Below are 18315 nucleotides of genomic sequence, written 5' to 3' on the forward strand. Positions count from 1 at the left end.
GGCCAAGTACAATAACTTCAGTTTTGGTCATGTTTAACATCAAAAAGTTTAAGGTCATCCACGTTTTAAGTCCTTGAGGCAGTCTTGAATTTTATTTAGATGATTAATTTCATCAGGCTTGATTGATAAATATAGTTGAGTATCATCCGCATAACAATGAAAATTTACAGAATGATTCCTTATAATATTGCCTAACGGAAGCATATATAATGTGAACAAAATAGGTCCGAGCACTGAGCCCTGTGGCACTCCATGGCTAACTTTGGTTTGCGTGGAAGATTCATCGTTGACACGTACAAACTGAGAACGCTCATGGAAGAGACTTAAGAATAGGTCTCTTGCTTAAGGACACATTGACATGTTGGGCCTGGGAATCTAACAACCAACCTTTCGATTGGTAGATGAACAATCTACCTCAGAGCCCCAGCATATTTTAATTTAAATCCAAAATCTATTTACGTAACAAACATACTTATTTTAAGTCTATCATGGTGCCTTTTTCTTGCCTAAACTTAAACCAATAAGTTTGTTTTTGTTATGTTTTCTTTCAATTTTCAACACATCCCCGCATGTTTAAAACTATGACAGAGAGAAAATGTAATTCTTCTATAACCCTTGTAATACCTTCCTAATTCCCCTATTTGAATACCAAAATTCCCCAATGATAGATATATATATATATATATATAAAAAATGTTTTTAAAGGAGACAATATCCCAGCTACACTTTGTTTTGAATAATCCTTTTCTGCTTTGCTTATAGCCTTTCAATATGTAGAGCTCTCTATGGCCCTATAGGAGGTACATAATCTCACAACCCAACAGCCTATTGAAGTGTTTTAGAAAGCGGAGAGAAAAATACTTTGTTGAGATGACGGAAAACAAGGTCGTGTCTGACAGATCACCGGGGGCTGGAGGAAGCTGGAGCATGCTAATTTCGTATCCAAAGTGTGAGACAGAGCTCTTCAGTGGAGGTGATGTCGGGTGAAGTCCCCGTACTTTCATAGCCTCAGATATGTTTATCCTTGGGAAGAAACATTCCTCCTCTCCACATAATCAGAACGAGATATCTCAATAGGGTACATGGCATGCTGCTCTTTGTAAAAGCATAAATGCCAAAAAAACGAGATACTGATCTGTGTACTTTTGTTCCCTGCTACAGATTTACAGAGTTTCTGGAGCCCTTTGAGAGAGTGATTCAACCAGAGGAGCTTTGGCTCTACAAGAATCCCCTCGTTGAGTCAGACCACATTCCCAAGAGGGTCATGTTCGTAAGTACCTGCTGTCCAATTTTTCATTCCTCCTGTTTCAGACTTGATTGCCAAAAAATATGAACATTTTGGTCTACATGACGTGCATCCTCTGGTTTATTCTTAGTGATCTTTGCGCTGCAGAAATCCTTCTATTAGGATGATCAATGCTGCAAAGCCTCTTGTTTCCGCTCTTGAGTTCAGGCTCTGAATCTCGTTTATACAGATACAAAAAGGGCTTTACTGAGCTGTGCCGATTAACACTTCCAACATATATATATATATATACAATCAACTTGGACAGAAGTGGGCGAGAAAAGGTTCAGATGAATTTCTGCTGCGCGAAATGAATTGGAATTTTTATTCTGCTGTTAATTACTGAGAAAATAACCTAAAAAATCTCTTGGAAAAAACATTCCCTTTGTCAACACAGTTCTCAGTGGCTTCATCCCTGGCTTCAATGCAGTTGACAGCTTACTGAGCATCACAGGAATCATTCCAATATTGTTGTGAGTCATACATTGTTTACAGACTTGGAAGGCGGACGCAAGATGGTCCTATTTTCAAAGAGTGATAATGGTGAAATATGACAACACATACGATCAGTAGTCGAGTTGAGGGGGGATGAGGGGGGATGGCATCCCCCCTGAAATAAAAACTGTCAAAATCATCCCCCTTCTAAAACTGCCATTCCCCCTTTCCATCCCTTATGTAATTTTATCAATGAACGTGGCACTGGTATTACTGCTATTTCAACATTAATTTTGCACATTTTGAGTTAAATACTGTGGGCGAGGGAGCACGCACACACGCAATGACATTTTTACCAAGTCACTGACGCTATACTATGCGAGTGCCCTAGTGAGCGCCGTGATGCGCCTGTTTGATCGATGCCAGAAGCGCAGGTAACGGTCATCACAATGGCCAAGCGACCAGGAGGACAACGCGATCTGAGGGACTTCATATTTAAAAATACTAAAAATAACATTTCAGGTAAGTCAAGAGTCAGTAATCTTAGTCATTACTCATTACTTTAGTCACCAAAGGTGGAATCTATGGACATAAGCAGCAATAACAACTTAGTTTGGAGTTATAGGTTTTTCTCTCTTGTTAGCGAGCTGGTAAGACTCAAAACTGTTGATGAAATGATACCACCAGCACCAGAAGAGCTGAAACCCCTCCTTCAAGCTCCACAGCTGAGTGTGAACGTGGTTTAGTCAGATGAACATTTTAACCACAACTAGAAGCTCCCTAGAGGTAAAAAGCATGTCAGCCTTGCTTTTCATCAAGTGTGTTGGCCCTCCACTGAACAAGTTCAGACCAGAGGTATATGTCAAGACTTGGCTTCAAAGCCATTGCTTAGCTAACAATCCAAAAGCAAGAGCCAGATAAATTGAGACCAAAAAGCATGATTATGAAAATCTTTGGAAACTTCTATGAGATGGGAGAGAGTGGAGTAGGCAGCCATTGACAACATTGGTCCTATTTTGTATTATCTGTATAATCTTTTAATATATTTTCATATCTTGTAAACAATTTCCATTTTCACTTAATGCCCTGTTAAAAAAAGCAACATTGGGAATGTTAACATAAAATATTTGTATTTTAACTGCAATAAAATGATGACGGATCAATATATATATTTTTTTTCCCTCAAATTTTTTATGAAGTGTTTAATTTACATAATGATTTAATTAATTACGATACAAATGTAACCCTTTAGATACGAGTTTTGATCGTATACCAGTAACTGCTTTTTTGAAAAAATACACTATAATTCAATATTCTAAAAACTATTTTACCTTTATTATTAGTATAATCAGTTGATCCATCTGAATAATAAATGAGGGACTGTTAACCTACAAGATTTATACCATAGACTTCCATTATAACCACATTTTTGTATCCCCTCCCCCCCTTTAAATTAAAGTGAAAAAAAGATTTTGCACTAATTGTCCTCTGCATTTGACCCTAAATGTTAGTGGTGCCATGGCAGCCTGGGGACCGACTCTAATTCTGAGGTGCCTTGGTCAAGAGCAATGAAAGGAGTATCTGAACATCCATAACATGCATGTTGTTTTAGGAGTATAATAATTATCTTTATGCTGGTTGGTCTCCCACCCTCGGCGGGTTATCAGCACAAATGATGTCCCCATATGATAAAATCCACCATCCCCCCTGATTTATTTTTACAACTTGAGTACTGCATACGATGCCAAAACAAAAGCTGTGGCTAAACCTGTGAATAATAAACTAAATGTGCCACCAACATACACCATAACTGACATGAAACGTTTGGGAGAAAATTGGTGTTCGATTTGGATGAAATGTTTTTTTTTTGCTTCCTTGCTGTGAATTTGATACTAAAGATTCATACCACTGTCATTTCTGTAAAAACGTATGGTGACGCACTAAAGTGTAGCTTAGCATGAAGATTGGAAGCGGTGGGAGAATACAGTATAGCATATATCGGAAGTATAACAAGAATTTCCTTAGTGGTTGCGCAAAATCTGCAACCACTTACATTATGCCTCCATGTAATCACCTCCATGGTCAAATTAGATAAACTTGAACGTTTAGAAACTATTGGCAGACTGTTTAAAGTTTGTTGAACCTGAATGTGTTTTCACATTAGCACTCAAGGACAGACATTGAGTCCTGATAATGATTGCATTCTGTTCCCTGTTTGCTCGTATAATTAAAAAAAATTCCGCCAAATTAAACAACAATCAAGTCATCTTTCATAGGCTTCAGGCCATGATCTAGGAAGGGTTAGCATGTGGTTGAGAGTTTTAGATGAATAGTCAACAGTTTCACAGTCTGATGTCCAAATGCTGTGCAGTTGGACATCAGACTGTTAAATCAAACAATCAAACCTACTTAACAGGCAAAGGCAGGCCTGTCCAATTGTTTAGCTCTCCTCTTTGCCAACTGACAGCTCTTGACTGAGTAGCTCTGCAATCTGTCATATGCTCGCCCACACACATCAATCTTTCATTTTGGACAGAAACAGCTGCAGAGTAAGTGTTCAGCACTACACCAGTCGTTTCAAGCTAGAAGTAATCCGCTTCTGTAAATGTAAACTTTATGGAGCAGTTCTCTCCTACATAAATAAGTAACAAAATAGGTACAATCAACTGTTGATAGTGATTTAAGGCTTAGCTTGACTCCGCTTAAAGGGGCTCTATTATGCCCTGCATATGCTTGGGTTTTTTCGTTTTAATCTTTGTTTACTTTACCATAACATAATGACATCACTATGCAACACCCACGCTTCTATTGGCTCGCGCGCCAACACATTGCACTTGATAGGTTAAGAGGCAGGGCATCATAAAAAAAGTTGACAAATCATAACAGAGCCGGCCTGCTAATCTGGTTTCAGACAGAGGGTGAATGAGGCAGTATGAGAAAATTAAAGAGCATTTTGAACATTAAAGCATGGAGACATGTACAGTAGAGGCACAAAATACAAATACAAAACCTGAAAATGAGCATAATAGCTCCACTTTAATGAAGTTAAGAAGCTTGCATGTATTTAGCCAATGGTAAACATAAAATGGGTAAAACATCAATGGAGGCAGATTTGTTCATAGATAAAACACTGAGCTTTAAATTGTTCATCAACAAATCATTTGTTATAGTTGCTTATAGGTGCATTGACTATAGAGAGACTCCACTAATCAAGTAGAAAACAAATGAACGCCTATTAGCCTTTTAGACACCATAATGCTGAGCAGATGAACCCGTGAGCTTAAACACAGGGTATCTGAACTCTTTTATTTTCTTATTTCTGTTTTTATCATGCTATTAAAAAAAAATGACAGTTTATATTAACTTCAATGTCCATGGATCTTTGCTAGTGACAGGCCACTAAATAGTGAAAGAGACCCCCTTCCCCTCAACCCACTGACCTCTTAGGGAAAATGCTTCCAGTGCTGAGACCCAACAGTCAGCCTTCTTCAATGTCACCGCGCTGACAGTAGCCCTGAAGCTGGGGGGAATTTATCTGGCCATTAAAAATAGTCCTATGGAAGGGATTTACATTATGAAGCTACATTATGAATCACTGCGTCCTTCATTAAGCTATATGCTGGATTAGTTTGCATAGCCTCAAGAGTCTCTCTCATTATGTGAGGGGAAGTAATTTCTTCAGTGTTTGGTATTTATTGTAGGACCCAATGATCAGTGTAGCCGAAGTTCTGGTTTCTGTCTGTACATTATGTAAGCAGGCTGATACTAGTGTACAGACCTCAAATCAGTGGATACAATCAAACCTAATCTTTGAGGAAATCTCAAAATTCCCATTTTCTGCAAAGTTCATGAAACTCACAGGAAAACAAATACTGAGCATTTCCAGAGGAGATATTTAGAATGCAACAAAATGTGAAAATAACAGAAAATTATACTAAAAGATTTGTACTTAACGATACAGACCTTGGGAATGTCCCTGACAGCTGCAAATGCGAGTCCCCGCTCTCGGCAGTTATTCACATACCAAGATAAATCTGACCTTTAAAATCTTGTTTGACAGTAGGGCTATACTGAATGTAATTTGTCCCATGAACACTTTGAATAAAGTGATTTCTCTGAATTAAATGAGTTAGCCTTTTTTGATTAAATCAACCTTTTATATTAAAATAACTCGTCAGTGCTTGCCTTTCTTTGTGAATAGAGGGAGAGCAGTCAAAACACAAACATTGATTGAAGCTGAGTGTAATGCTGAAAGCAAGTTGTGAATTTTGGAAATGATTGCATTTATATTCTTTCAATGAGTTTACTTTCAGACTTCCTTTGGAATTGTCTTTTTTTTATCACACCAGTCCAAAACAATCCTACGCAGCCAACACTGGAATCTAATTCTGCAAATAGTATTATACTACCAATATTACTGTAGCATAATTAATATAACCACTAACTGTTCTTCTACAGACACATTTTTTTATTATTATTCCGCCGACTTATTTGGCCCTCTTCTCCTCCCGCATTGAAAATCGCAGAAACTCCGTTCAAACATCAAAACGTTCAGCTCGGTCGGGAATCGATGGCTATTACTTTTCTCATTCATAACTTTCATAATTCCAGAGATACATCCCATAATACATCACATTTTTAACATTGAAGTCAATGGAGGAAATCTTCAGACTTCAACAAATCTTCATGCGACTTCAACTGCTAACTGTTCATTCATACTTTCACTCAGAAACCTCATTCCAACTTTAAAATGTTACAAATCTTTCTGACATTATTCGTGTACAAAAACTTTTAAATCTGATTCTTACTTTTAGAGATATTAACATTTGTTCAGACCTTGTTTTAGAGGTTTTCTTCAGATTTTAACATTAACTAGAGTGCGTAAGGGTAGAAAATCTTGAAATTTGCCTTCATATCTTTTTTTAAAACTGCCATAATTCTCAAACCCTACATTCCTGAGACATACTTTTTCATGATAAACGTAGGAAAACATCTCGTAGCTTGAAAAATAACAAATAATTAAGCAAAATAATTAAACAAAATGCCTCTTGAGGGCATGAAGTGACAAAAACGTTCAAAATTCCTCCATTGAATCCCATTGTAATTTCAGGCAGATATTTCCTCACGGTAGCAGCCGCACACCTTTGGTTAAACTGCCAAAAAGGCCACATTATTAACCCGAAACTACACAAAATTACACTTCAGATACTCAACTTCCTTGACATGCTTCACGTTTTGAAATTTCACAGATATCTGTTACGTTTCTTCCACAAAACGTTCACATGTAAGAGGTTCATCTCTCATTCAGAACAATGGAAACCTGTGATCTCTACAGAGCTCGTTAGCTCAAATATAAACACCTGTGTAATGGAACACGATGATGTCATCACTCCAACTGACATGCAGCAGACTTCAACAGTCCAGCTGTGAAGACATCTTCTGGACAGTCTTGAGATTTCTCCAAATGCCGTTGTCATGGCAACACAATGCTCGCCTTGAAACACGGTTTTCTCATAGCTTCAGTGAAAATACTCCAAACAGCCCAGAACTTCACAGGTTTGATAACGATGCAGCCATCAATGCATCTAAGTGTAGTATGGGGTGTCATCAAATGTCGTTGCCGTGGCGACAGACCACTCGCCATGAAACACGATGAGGCTGTAAGTCCAATCGACACTGTCCAATCGTCCCCCAATCTTCACTTGTATATCACCGGTCCATGCCTCAAGAGCTCTACGCCAAATCTGAGATCTCACCATATGCCGTTTCCATGGAAACGCATCCCTCGCCATAAAACATGATATGAAAATGTTCAAAAAGTGCTCAAACTTCACATGTGTGCTAACAGTCCAGCCTTGAAGACATCTACGGGACAGTTTTGAGATTTCTTCAAATGCCGTTACCATGGCAACAAAATGCTCGCCTTGAAACACGGTTTTCTCATAACTTCAGTGAAAATACTCCAAACAGCCCAAAACTTCACAGGTTTGGTAACGATGCAGCCATCAACGCATCTAAGCGTATTATGGGGTGTCATAAAATGCCGTTGCCATAGCGACAGATAATTCGCCATCAAGTTAGTTCAAAGGTTTGCATTTCAAATATTCTGATGCTTTTCCAAGCCTTTTTACTTTCTTTTCTTCTCTCATCACACATTCAAGCCCCCTGTGTTCATGTATCATTTCAATCTAAATTCTTCACTTTCTTCTTACACATTACATTTCAGCATAACAGTTTAGCGTCAGCTTTTCAGCATAAAGCATTCCCACTAGCAATTTCTTCAGGAATTGCACTCTCTAGTCTTTATCTGCAACTGTGCAAAAATACCACAATGGATAAACATGCAGGCTGCACAGCATTCTAATTTTGATTTATCATTTAAATGTCAAGGTTATGAATCAAATGTCAAACAATTTGTTACAGCCCTACATTTAAAGGGGCCCTATAATGCTAATTTCCAGGTTCATAGTTAGCCTATCACGTACAATGTGTTGGAGTGCTAGCCAATAGGAACGTTTTACATAGTGATGTCACCATGTCGCACAAGTAAAGAAAGGAGTCCAATGGAGGCGTTTAAGGCGGGGGGCTGTCTGGGAGAGAAACTCCCTCTGTAGGGAACTGTAGAATTTGAGCCTTTGCAGACCATTTACATGCACTGAAACCTATATAACACACTAAGGAAAGTGAAAACAAAAAGGGCCTCTTTAAGTTACACTTTTTTTCAGATTTATAAAAAGGATTTCTATAAATGTGAAAAAATGATGATGAACATTAATAAAAATGATGTGCTAAATATATCTCTTTAATAGACGTGAATGTTAATTTTAAGTATATTTAAGAGACAATATAATTTAAGTTGTCAAACCTTTAAGCAACTCAAACCTTCACAAATCCTCCTTTCATCATGACTCTAAACATCTTTGATCAGTGGTTTATACTCCCAGGGGTGCCAATGTTTAATTGTAGGTTATGAAGAGCTTCTGTAAATAAAGTACTGCAAAAGAGTAAATCTAAAAATGGCCGTTTCAGCGGGCATATTCTAAGTCAGCAGAGACTTCAGTGGATTCCCTCACAGTGACAAAGTGATGGCAGCCGCTGTGACTGAAAGGCCACTCAGACTCAGGGTGCACTTCTGGCAAACATGACGGATGCCACCAGCTGCTGAGTCACCACAGCTTAGTTGCTTCAATCCATTTACGAGTAAATATTTCCAGTATCTAAATCTGTGGGTGTCTGTCTTTTTTTAAGATGTGAACAAGGATTATGAAGCGTGACCATACAAGCTCATTCTAATCACTGTGCAGTATACATAACATAGGATTTCATAAAGTATTTTTAAAATAGTTTATACATTATTCAAATATAGGAATAGTAGATAGGATTACTTGCGGTTTATTCTTAAAAATCCTTACATACCCCCCATTTTCCCTCTGCTGGTCTTTGGCCTTGTAGAGGGTAACGGGGTACAGAGTCGCTTAGATAAGCGGGGGAGTGCATCTGACGAAGAGATAGGTTGTTGTGCTCCCTATCTCTGTTTCTTATCCTATATCTAATAGAACTGCTCGGGTCTTGATAGATTGAGTGGGGAAGTTCATGAGATCTTTCTAGAGGGTTATCAAGAATAACTTTTCCCTCTCTGTCTGTGTCTGTGTATTCTCTTGTTCCGATTAACCCAGCCAAATCTTTTTTCTTGTTTTGTATCTATATCTACGCCGGGAACCGGAGTCGAGGCTGATCCTCTTGCTGTAGTCCTGTGTCTTGGATCCTCTATCCTGAGTTCTGGATTAAGTCGTGGACTTCGGGTCGTGGCTGAACCTGTCTCTGCGGTCCTGCCTTGGGTCTCGTCATGCTGCTTCCCTGATGGCTTCCACAGGATTGTAGCTGACATCCTCGTGGATTCATCTTCTTATTACAGACACATGCATTTCCTAACATTCGGTCTATATGCTGTAAAATGTATTATCTCTTCGATTTACACACGGCATCTATTGCACGTCTGTCCGTCCTGGGAGAGGGATCCCTCCTCTGTTGCTCTCCCTGAGGTTTCTCCCATTTTCCCCCTTAAACTGTGGGTTTTCTCTGGAAGTTTTTCCTTGTACGATGTGAGGGTCTAAGGATAGAGGGTGTCGTTTTTTTTATTCTGATATTCTGAACAATCTGTGCTGTTGTATTTGCTGTAAAGTGTCTCTACTGTAGGCTATTTTTATTTTATGTACAGCACTTTGGCTCGACCAAAAATCGTTTATAAATGTGCTATATAAATAAAACTTGATTTGATTTGATTTGATACAGTAAATGCCTCATTTTTGCAAGCCATTGTTAAAATAGTTTCAATCTGCAGGGGCAACCACAATGTGTCCCACTGAATATTATGTGATACTGTCTATTATAGAACACCTTGTATGGTTTTACACTCATGGTAACTCCAAGTTTTAGCACTATGTGGTCCCAACTACAGAATGTGAAGTAGGACATCAGTCAAAATCTGAAGTTACATTTTGACATACAATGACATTCAAAAGGTTGCCTGCCAATTGAATGGTGTTTTATGCTTTTAAGTTGTAGAAATTATTTCAACCAGAGGGGCAGAAAGAGATAACGATAGCTCTGAGCAACAATTAAAAGAATACAAGAGATCAGAAATCCTTTGTTAAAGAAACTGGAAGCATAACATCAAAATGTTTGCAGATTTAAATAGATACAGGTTTCAGTGTCAAGTGCACAATCATTCCTCTAAAAGGCTTCAATTAGAAGCATTAGCAAAGCTGTGTCTCAAACTTCACAATACAAATTAAAGATAAATCTAGGGCATCTAAATAGAATAAGAGTAGATGCCTAGTTGTGTGCCTAGCCATTGCAAAGAACTGGTGCAGTTCAACAAAGTGTTGTATAGGTTCAGTTTTTCCCCTAGGATGGAGTCATAGCAGCGGTGCTAAGGCACCGGCTAAGGCCCAGCTAAATGTGAGCGTGGAGCGTGTGGAATCTTTTAATGTGAGCGTGTGCGAAGTGCGCCCCGCCAATATGTTTCTATATGTCTGCCAGCACAAGAAAGGCTCTTGAGGCCTAGTACATATGGCAATGTCTCAAGATTTAGCAAAATACACCTTTATTGAACATACAGTCACACAAATACTACAAATCCACATAACAAACAATCAAAAAGGGTCGCCACTTATTATTATTTTAATTTAAAAACAAAAATACAAAATATAGCGCCGCCGTTATTTGTATATAGGGGAAACACTGAGGTTAGAGTTAGCACTTTGAGAATGGATCAGGAAATAACAGCTAAAGTTCTTACAATTCAGAAAAAGATCTAGGGTTCCCCAGAGCAGGGACTGCTAAAAACATAAAATAAATACCTCCTGGTATTTTGGCCATAGTGGTTGTGTAACGTGCCACCACTGTCAAAAGGCATCTACTGTATGTGTAAGTGCAAACTGTTAAAAGAGGGCTAAAGTATGTGTTGCTGTTTGATTTGATCATCTATGGAACACAAGGAATTTGAAAAGATATCTTAGCCTTTATTTATGATTTAGCATGTAAATTTCCTTTTGTTGGACGAATAAATTGGATTTCTGATTTCATTCCTTGTTGACCTATTCAATATAACCACTGATCAGACTGCAGAGGAGCAAAACAAAACAGCTTCCCAATATATTGTATCCCCAATTGCACTGTTGGAGAATAGAAAACTAAATTGAAAGGTGTGTAGGGGAATAAATAGTTACATCAATATTTGTCACTGTCATGCAACACTGTAGGGAAATCAACTAAATGAAAGTTTTAATAATTCAAAGGTTCTTCTTTTTGGGGAAAATGATCTCAAATATGAGATAGAAGGGCATTCTAAGGTCTTTTACAAAATGGAAAATGATTGCGTGTATCCGCCACCTGTTTCAGATTAATTGAAAATATGTAATGGGTTTGTTGTTCGTACGTGCTTAAGGTTCATTAAAATCAAGTTAGTCGTTTTTCTTTAATCCTTCTGAATAACAGACAAACAAACCAACAACCAGGACTGAAAACAAAATCTCCTTGTCTGAGGCATGATATATTTTGTGTCTTCATTAGATCCTACTGTTTAACATAACTCTGTATGTTAAAATAGCCATTATTGAAGTAAAGATGAAATGCATCAATATAACATGGTGGTGATTCCAATTTGTTAACAGCAGTTAAGTCTCTGCATATGTGAGAACACATCAAATAAATGTTGGCTGATTTTTATTTCCACTTACAGTACAGATAGTAACTGTTATTGCACTTTGATCCAAGTGCCATTTATAGTTTGAATCTAGCCACTTCAAAGAGGATAGTGAGGAACAAAATGAGTTCAAAATTGGCAGGGACTGATGAACAGCACTCCAGGGAAATTCAGAATGCGTGTTTTAATAATGGAACAGAAACCCCGTCTTTGTTTTACTACCTCTGTTGCTTAAGGCAAAGAACATATATTGAATGTGGCCAAAATGTAATTAATCTATTCTGAGTCATGAATAATTACAGAGGTGCTGAGGAAGCCCAAATCTCTTCTCAAGTGGAGGGCGAAATTCTTCTCTGAGACCCCACTGAGCAATAAAGAGGCTTGTTTGGCCCTGCAATTTGCCTTGTTAGAAATTAACTCTGAATAATGGATAGGTTCATGTCATTCCCGGAGGCAGAAGCCATTTTACCATTAACCTGCAAAACAGACCCCGTGGAGAGCTGCGGCACGTCTCTAATGTCACAATAACGGTACTTTTTTCCTTTTTATTTCCCCCCAGGCTATTTCATTTCTTGCCCCATTGGCGGTGATATTTGTGGTGAAGATCATTCAGAGGACGGACAGGACAGAGCTGAAAGAGGCATGCTTTGGTATGTGGAGCATATTAGTTGAAGTGTAAAAAATGTGTTGTTGGTCTTATTTTACAGTTGCAATATTGGAGTTTTTAATAACCTGTTCTACCTGGAGGGCGTGTGCTAATTGGTCACCTGAAAGTCATTTATTGTGTTCAGTGGTGCAGATATTTCAACTGTGTTATACTGTTACAGTCGTTATGGCAAAACACAAGTTCATCTGAATTGACATTATATTTAAAACTCATACAAAGTCTTGCTGGTTTCATTCTCAGAGCATTTGGCCATTTATTTCACTCTCTTTCTCTCCGGTTTCCATTTCCCGCTGGGTCGACAGGCCTGCAGAGGCTTTGGCGCATCAGAGAGCATTAAATAACATTAACACAAATCCAATTAAAGAGTCACACAGAGATGCATCTGGTGGAGAAATGGTGACTATGCATCAGATTAGGGTGCTATGTAACAGCCCAATTACAGCCTGCAGAGAAGCACTTCCAAAAGGTTTTATAGGTTTAACCTCCACAGATTCTAACAGCACAGAGTTCTTTCTCCATATGGTCCGATTCCACATTTTCGCGAGATCTATCAGGGGTCGTTGTAAGTTAAAGCGTGAACTGGAGTGCACTCTGCTTTAACACCAAATCCTTTATTGTTCCGTTGAGTGCAAAGAACACAATGCACCCATTTTGAGTAGCCTAATAACATTTTATGATTCCCAAACTCCTGAAGCTTTATTGTGTGATTATCCATCAGTCATGAAACAATGGGACCTTTTCGGAAGTTTGATTAGACTTTCCAAAGAAAGACTACATTCTGCTGAGAATGATGCAGAGATGATTCTGCAGTGATTATTTTTATTCGGGTCAAACAGCATAAAGGATATTATTCATCAATTAGAAGGGAGTTTCATAGCGACCACCGCATTTCTTAATGCGTGTAGAGGGAGTTATCTCCCAGTGAGACAATAAGAATGCTTTCAATACTAGAAGAGTATGTGGTGTCTGCAAATGTAGTATAATGTGTTAAAACTTGAAACACAGATTTGATTATGTTTATCAAAATCAGGACACTACTGAGAAGATTTAGACCAATTATTTTACTGGCATTTGTTTTGACATACAGAGATTTTATTCCAGTCATCAACAGCAGGTCAGATTAGCTGTCAATCAAATATGAGCTAACACATTAGGGACTTTGGTAGGGTGGCAGAAACGCTGTCTTAACTCAATGTGACTGAGTTCCTGAGATTGTTTAGAGATGGCAAAAGTATACACAAATCAAATCAAATTTGTAGAGCACATTTAAAAACGATTTTGGTCGAGCCAAAGTGCTGTACATGTAATATAAACACATAAAAAACACATTACATCACAATAAATCACAACAGATAAAAACAACACATGGAACAGTCAGGAGTCGTGACCCCACTCTAACTAGAAGGCCAGAGAGAAGTAGTGTGTCTTCAGTGTGGATTTAAAAGCCCTAGGGTCTGGGCCGACCTCACATGGAAGGGAAGAGTGTTCCAGAGCCTGGTCAGCAGATCTTAAGGCTCTGCCTGGCGTGTAGCGCTGGAGGAGTTCAGCTACAGTATAGGCCGGAGCCTATATGTAGCTGTAGCTGTAGCTTTTAGTGCTTTAAAAACAAATAAAAGGATTTTAAAATCAATTCTGAACCGAACTGGAAGCCAGTAGTGAGGCCAGAATTGGGGTGATGTGGTCACGCTTTTTGTGGCCAGTCAGGAGACATGCAGCTGCGTTTTGGACTAGCTGCAGGCGTTTAATTGATGCCTCGTCCATACCCACATACAGAGCGTTACAATAGTCCAGTCTTGAGGTCACAAAGGCTTTACTCAAGTAGAAGTACAGATATTCGTGTTTTAAAATACTCTGGTAAAAGTAGAAGTACTGACTAAACCTCTTCACTCAATTAAAAGTATAGAAGTATAGGCTTCGAAATGTACTTGAGTAAAAAGTACCGTTAACTTTGTGTCCTTGGGCAAGACACGTCACCCTAATTTGCTGTATTCACTGTTACATGTCTGATATGTGTAATATGTAATGTAAGCGCTTTGAGCATTCGGAAGTGTTCTTTTAAATGTAATGAAACACAGATTAAAACTAAAGTAACAAACCTGTTTTGAAAATGTAAGAGGTAGAAAGTACAGGTATTCATGTTAAAAACGTAAAAAAGTACAAGTAAAGAGTTGTCAGTAAGTAGTGGAGTAAAGTACTGATACCAGAACAATTTAATTAAGTACAGTAACAAGTATTTGTACTCCACTACTTCCCACCTCTGCCCATGGCATTCAATAATGCAAACTCTGTGGTAGGGTTAATGTGACATAATTAGTTTCTTATACCATTCAAAATGAGTGAGGCTTGTGAGAAAAGTCATGCATTTTAAATCTTACTCAAGAAAAAGTGCAAACGTCTTCATAAAAGTTCCAACATTAAAGAGAACTCGTCATGTGTACAATTCAGAATCATTCATTAATTGTTGGATTTTGATGTATTAATGTGTTTATCACAGCTAGTAATGGTGGAGCGTATTTTAATTACCTTACCTGCTGTATATCTATAATGATATGTCAGTGTTTCTCTATTATTATCTATTATTCTCTACTAAATAAATATGTTGTGCCTGTTAATAAACTAAATCTAAAGTAGGTAAATCTGTCAGATAGATGTAGTAGAGTAAACATACAATATTGCCTCCAGAATGTATTTGAGTAGAAGTATAAAATATATCATAATAAATCATAAAATGAAAATACAAGTACCTCAGAATTGGACATGAGTAAATGTACTGTGTTCCATTCCACCAGTGCAAGGCAGAATATACCTTTCACCACAATAATACATTACTAAAATATGCCACAAGGTCAGAGGAAGTCTCCTTTATGAGCTGTGCTACTCTAGCTAACGCTCTTTTGATGTCATAAGTGTCACAAACAGGCATAAGTGCAGTACAAACTGAACTGCTAAAGCTGTGTTAGTGCTACTGTTGCTGTTGGGCCATCCAAAATGTATGTATACTTTAATGATCATAATAAGCAAACGCTCAGAGGCTATACTTTATATGAGCTGGAGTTTATTACAATAATGCCTCCTCACACCAAGAGCGATCTGTCAAAGGGAACTCATTGCAAGTTAATGTTCTATTTTTCAACCGGTCAACTGGATCATTTTCATTTCATCTGCAGAGTTTGCCCCAATTAACAAGCTGTTAAATAATATTGAGTTTGCCCCTGCAGCTCAGCAGGATAATGGGTTTGCGCTCTTGCGACATGGGGTGCATTCAATTGAACCTCAGGCCACTGGGATTAACCTGTGAGGGCAGGTATCAGCTAATGATGAGCCCCAGTGGCTTGGCTCAGAGCTAATTAAATGAATGTACAGTGCAATGCCTACATGACAACCAAAGGCAGTCCTTCCGTTTCTCATTACCAAAAGTTGAGCAGAGGCAGTAATTGCTTAACAGTTAGATTGGCTCTAAGTGGGTGAAATCATTTTGCCACCACAATTGTAGAGACACTTTTCTCATAATTACATATCTGATTGATACTTACCAGCATGAAACCAAACAGTTTGCAGCATTTCTCATTCATTTGGGACCAAGCACTGAGTCAACATGAAACAGGAGTTAAACTGGGTTTTTTTTTTTATTTACCCCAAAAATGTATGAAGACAATGATGCAAAATGGAACATATATAGTGGATTGGCTAAACCAAATAGAGACAAGGGTAATAAAGATAAACACAATACAAACTGACACTGACAAACCCAAATCCCCCCTCTGACATTGAAGTACATGGTTTGTCCCAATTTGGCCCAATTGGCTGCTTGCACTACTTATGAGTCCTCAGCCCTCAGCCACGCCTTTTGCTGAACCAGGAAGGAACCTCCCCTAACAACCATGGTAACGCAAATATAGTTAGAAATACAAAAAATACCTGTGTTAACTATGCTAAAATGTGGGCAAATATACTAAATAATGTCAGATTTAAATCAAATAAAGGGTTTACCATTTAAATCTAATGTGTGCTGTTAATTATTGATGTGGTTGACTTCATCTGAAATGAGGTAAAACTAGTAGAGGTTAGGGTTCAGTGTTATTGCTTTACCATGTGTGGCTGTGGCCATCACACCACACAATCATGTTGCCCATACTGTAGGTTAGATACTAATATCATTGTCACCATGGCTTTGAATAAAATGTCTCAAAAGTATTGCATGGAATGTCAAGAAGAAGAAAAAAGGGTTGAACATGCAAAGTTCCTTTTTTGTAATGCTTAGGTTAATGATTTAATGTATACCGTATTGGAATCTGCAGATAGATGCATAATCTATAGGCAATGGGACGTGATTTTGCTGTTTTGTTTTGTTTTAAATCAGATTAGCCCTAACAATTACATTCTAGCAGAGCTCAGTTGAATGACGCTGAAAAGCAAAAGAGGCAGAATACATAGGCCAACATGTGTTCTTTGAATCTATGGTCTATATTTATAATATAAACCTCTAAAAACAGATATCTGCATATGAATGTTATACAATGTGTTTCATTGAGATGCACAAGGGATTACATTATTCTCTCAATTAAACAATCTATGGGAGAAATGTCCATGCATTAAAATAGAGATTTGTCTATTTCTATGTATGTAAAGGTTTAGTTGTGTTTTATATTTGTTTTTTAAGCTTGCACTGTGATAAAACATTATTTCTACTGTTGCTGCATAGAAATTATAACCACATTAATCCTGACAACCATCTGTCCAGCTGCAAGAAAGAACTCCAGTAAACCTCATTGGCTGTTTAATTTGAACATTTTGTCAGAAGAGCTGATAAAACATATCAATCATTTTACTACAGCATCACTGTTTCTATGAATGCTACCACATTGCTAATGTGTCAACCTTGTCTGTGTAATCCAAAACGCTTATTTGGCTGTCAATCTGCTTATTCCAGCTGTGTCCCTGGCCCTCGCATTGAATGGAGTCTTCACAAACACTATCAAGTTGATTGTTGGAAGGTATGCTTAACAAACAAACAAGATCTGTCACTGATGATACATTTTGCAGCATACGCTTATTAGATTTATGAGTAATACATTGTTTGACAGGAATTATCTTCATCAAAGACACGCAAACCATCTTTTGGGTTTTATTTTCTTTCAGACCCAGGCCCGATTACTTCCACCGTTGTTTCCCGGATGGACAGATAAATGCGAAGATGCTTTGCACCGGTGAGCCCGATATAGTCTCCGAGGGACGCAAGAGCTTCCCCAGCAGCCATTCCTCCTGTGAGTACCAGCTCTCAGCCGAAGTAGATCCCCTGTCAGCACTCGTGAAACAAATACAAAACATATCTGACTCATTAAAACTGCACGCAACCTCAACTCCAGTCTTCACTCAGTTTAAATCTCGATGCTCTGAGTATGGGGTTAGATTTGTCTCAATAATATTTGTGTGAACATAAAAATAATTTGTGTAAATGGTGTGTTTTGTAAATGTAAAACACCTTCCACAAATGCATTCAAAAGATTTGCAAACTGGTCGGGGAGGAGTGGACCTCGAGGAAGATGGCTGCTTAAGTTCGTGGCTCCGGCGCCATCACCATTTATTTTTGCTTAAATATCCCACTATCAGTGATACTTTTTTATCTCAATCACGAGTTATTAGTCCCAATAGTCATCTGTTACATTAAACATGCCGAATAGTAAAAAAAACTCCGAAAACCGTAGTTAATGCAACTCAACA

The 18315-nt window shown here is 38.1% G+C and overlaps 1 protein-coding gene across 2 annotated transcripts in view; it reads left to right on the forward strand.

Annotated features, from left to right (window-relative positions):
• The window catches only part of LOC117552578 (phospholipid phosphatase 4-like), a 73803-nt gene extending 55761 nt beyond the window's left edge, over nt 1–18042 (forward strand). For both annotated transcript variants that reach the window (XM_034226167.1, XM_034226157.1), the window contains 4 exons: nt 1162–1270; nt 12487–12577; nt 17525–17588; nt 17734–18042. In XM_034226167.1, coding sequence (XP_034082058.1) covers nt 1162–1270; nt 12487–12577; nt 17525–17588; nt 17734–18028 — 559 coding nt within the window. In that variant the 3' untranslated portion in view covers nt 18029–18042. The remainder of the gene's footprint in view (nt 1–1161; nt 1271–12486; nt 12578–17524; nt 17589–17733) is intronic.
• The last annotated feature ends 273 nt before the right edge of the window (nt 18043–18315 follow it).

This window comes from Gymnodraco acuticeps, unplaced genomic scaffold (assembly GCF_902827175.1).
Source record: "Gymnodraco acuticeps unplaced genomic scaffold, fGymAcu1.1, whole genome shotgun sequence".
Lineage (NCBI taxonomy): Eukaryota > Metazoa > Chordata > Actinopteri > Perciformes > Bathydraconidae > Gymnodraco > Gymnodraco acuticeps.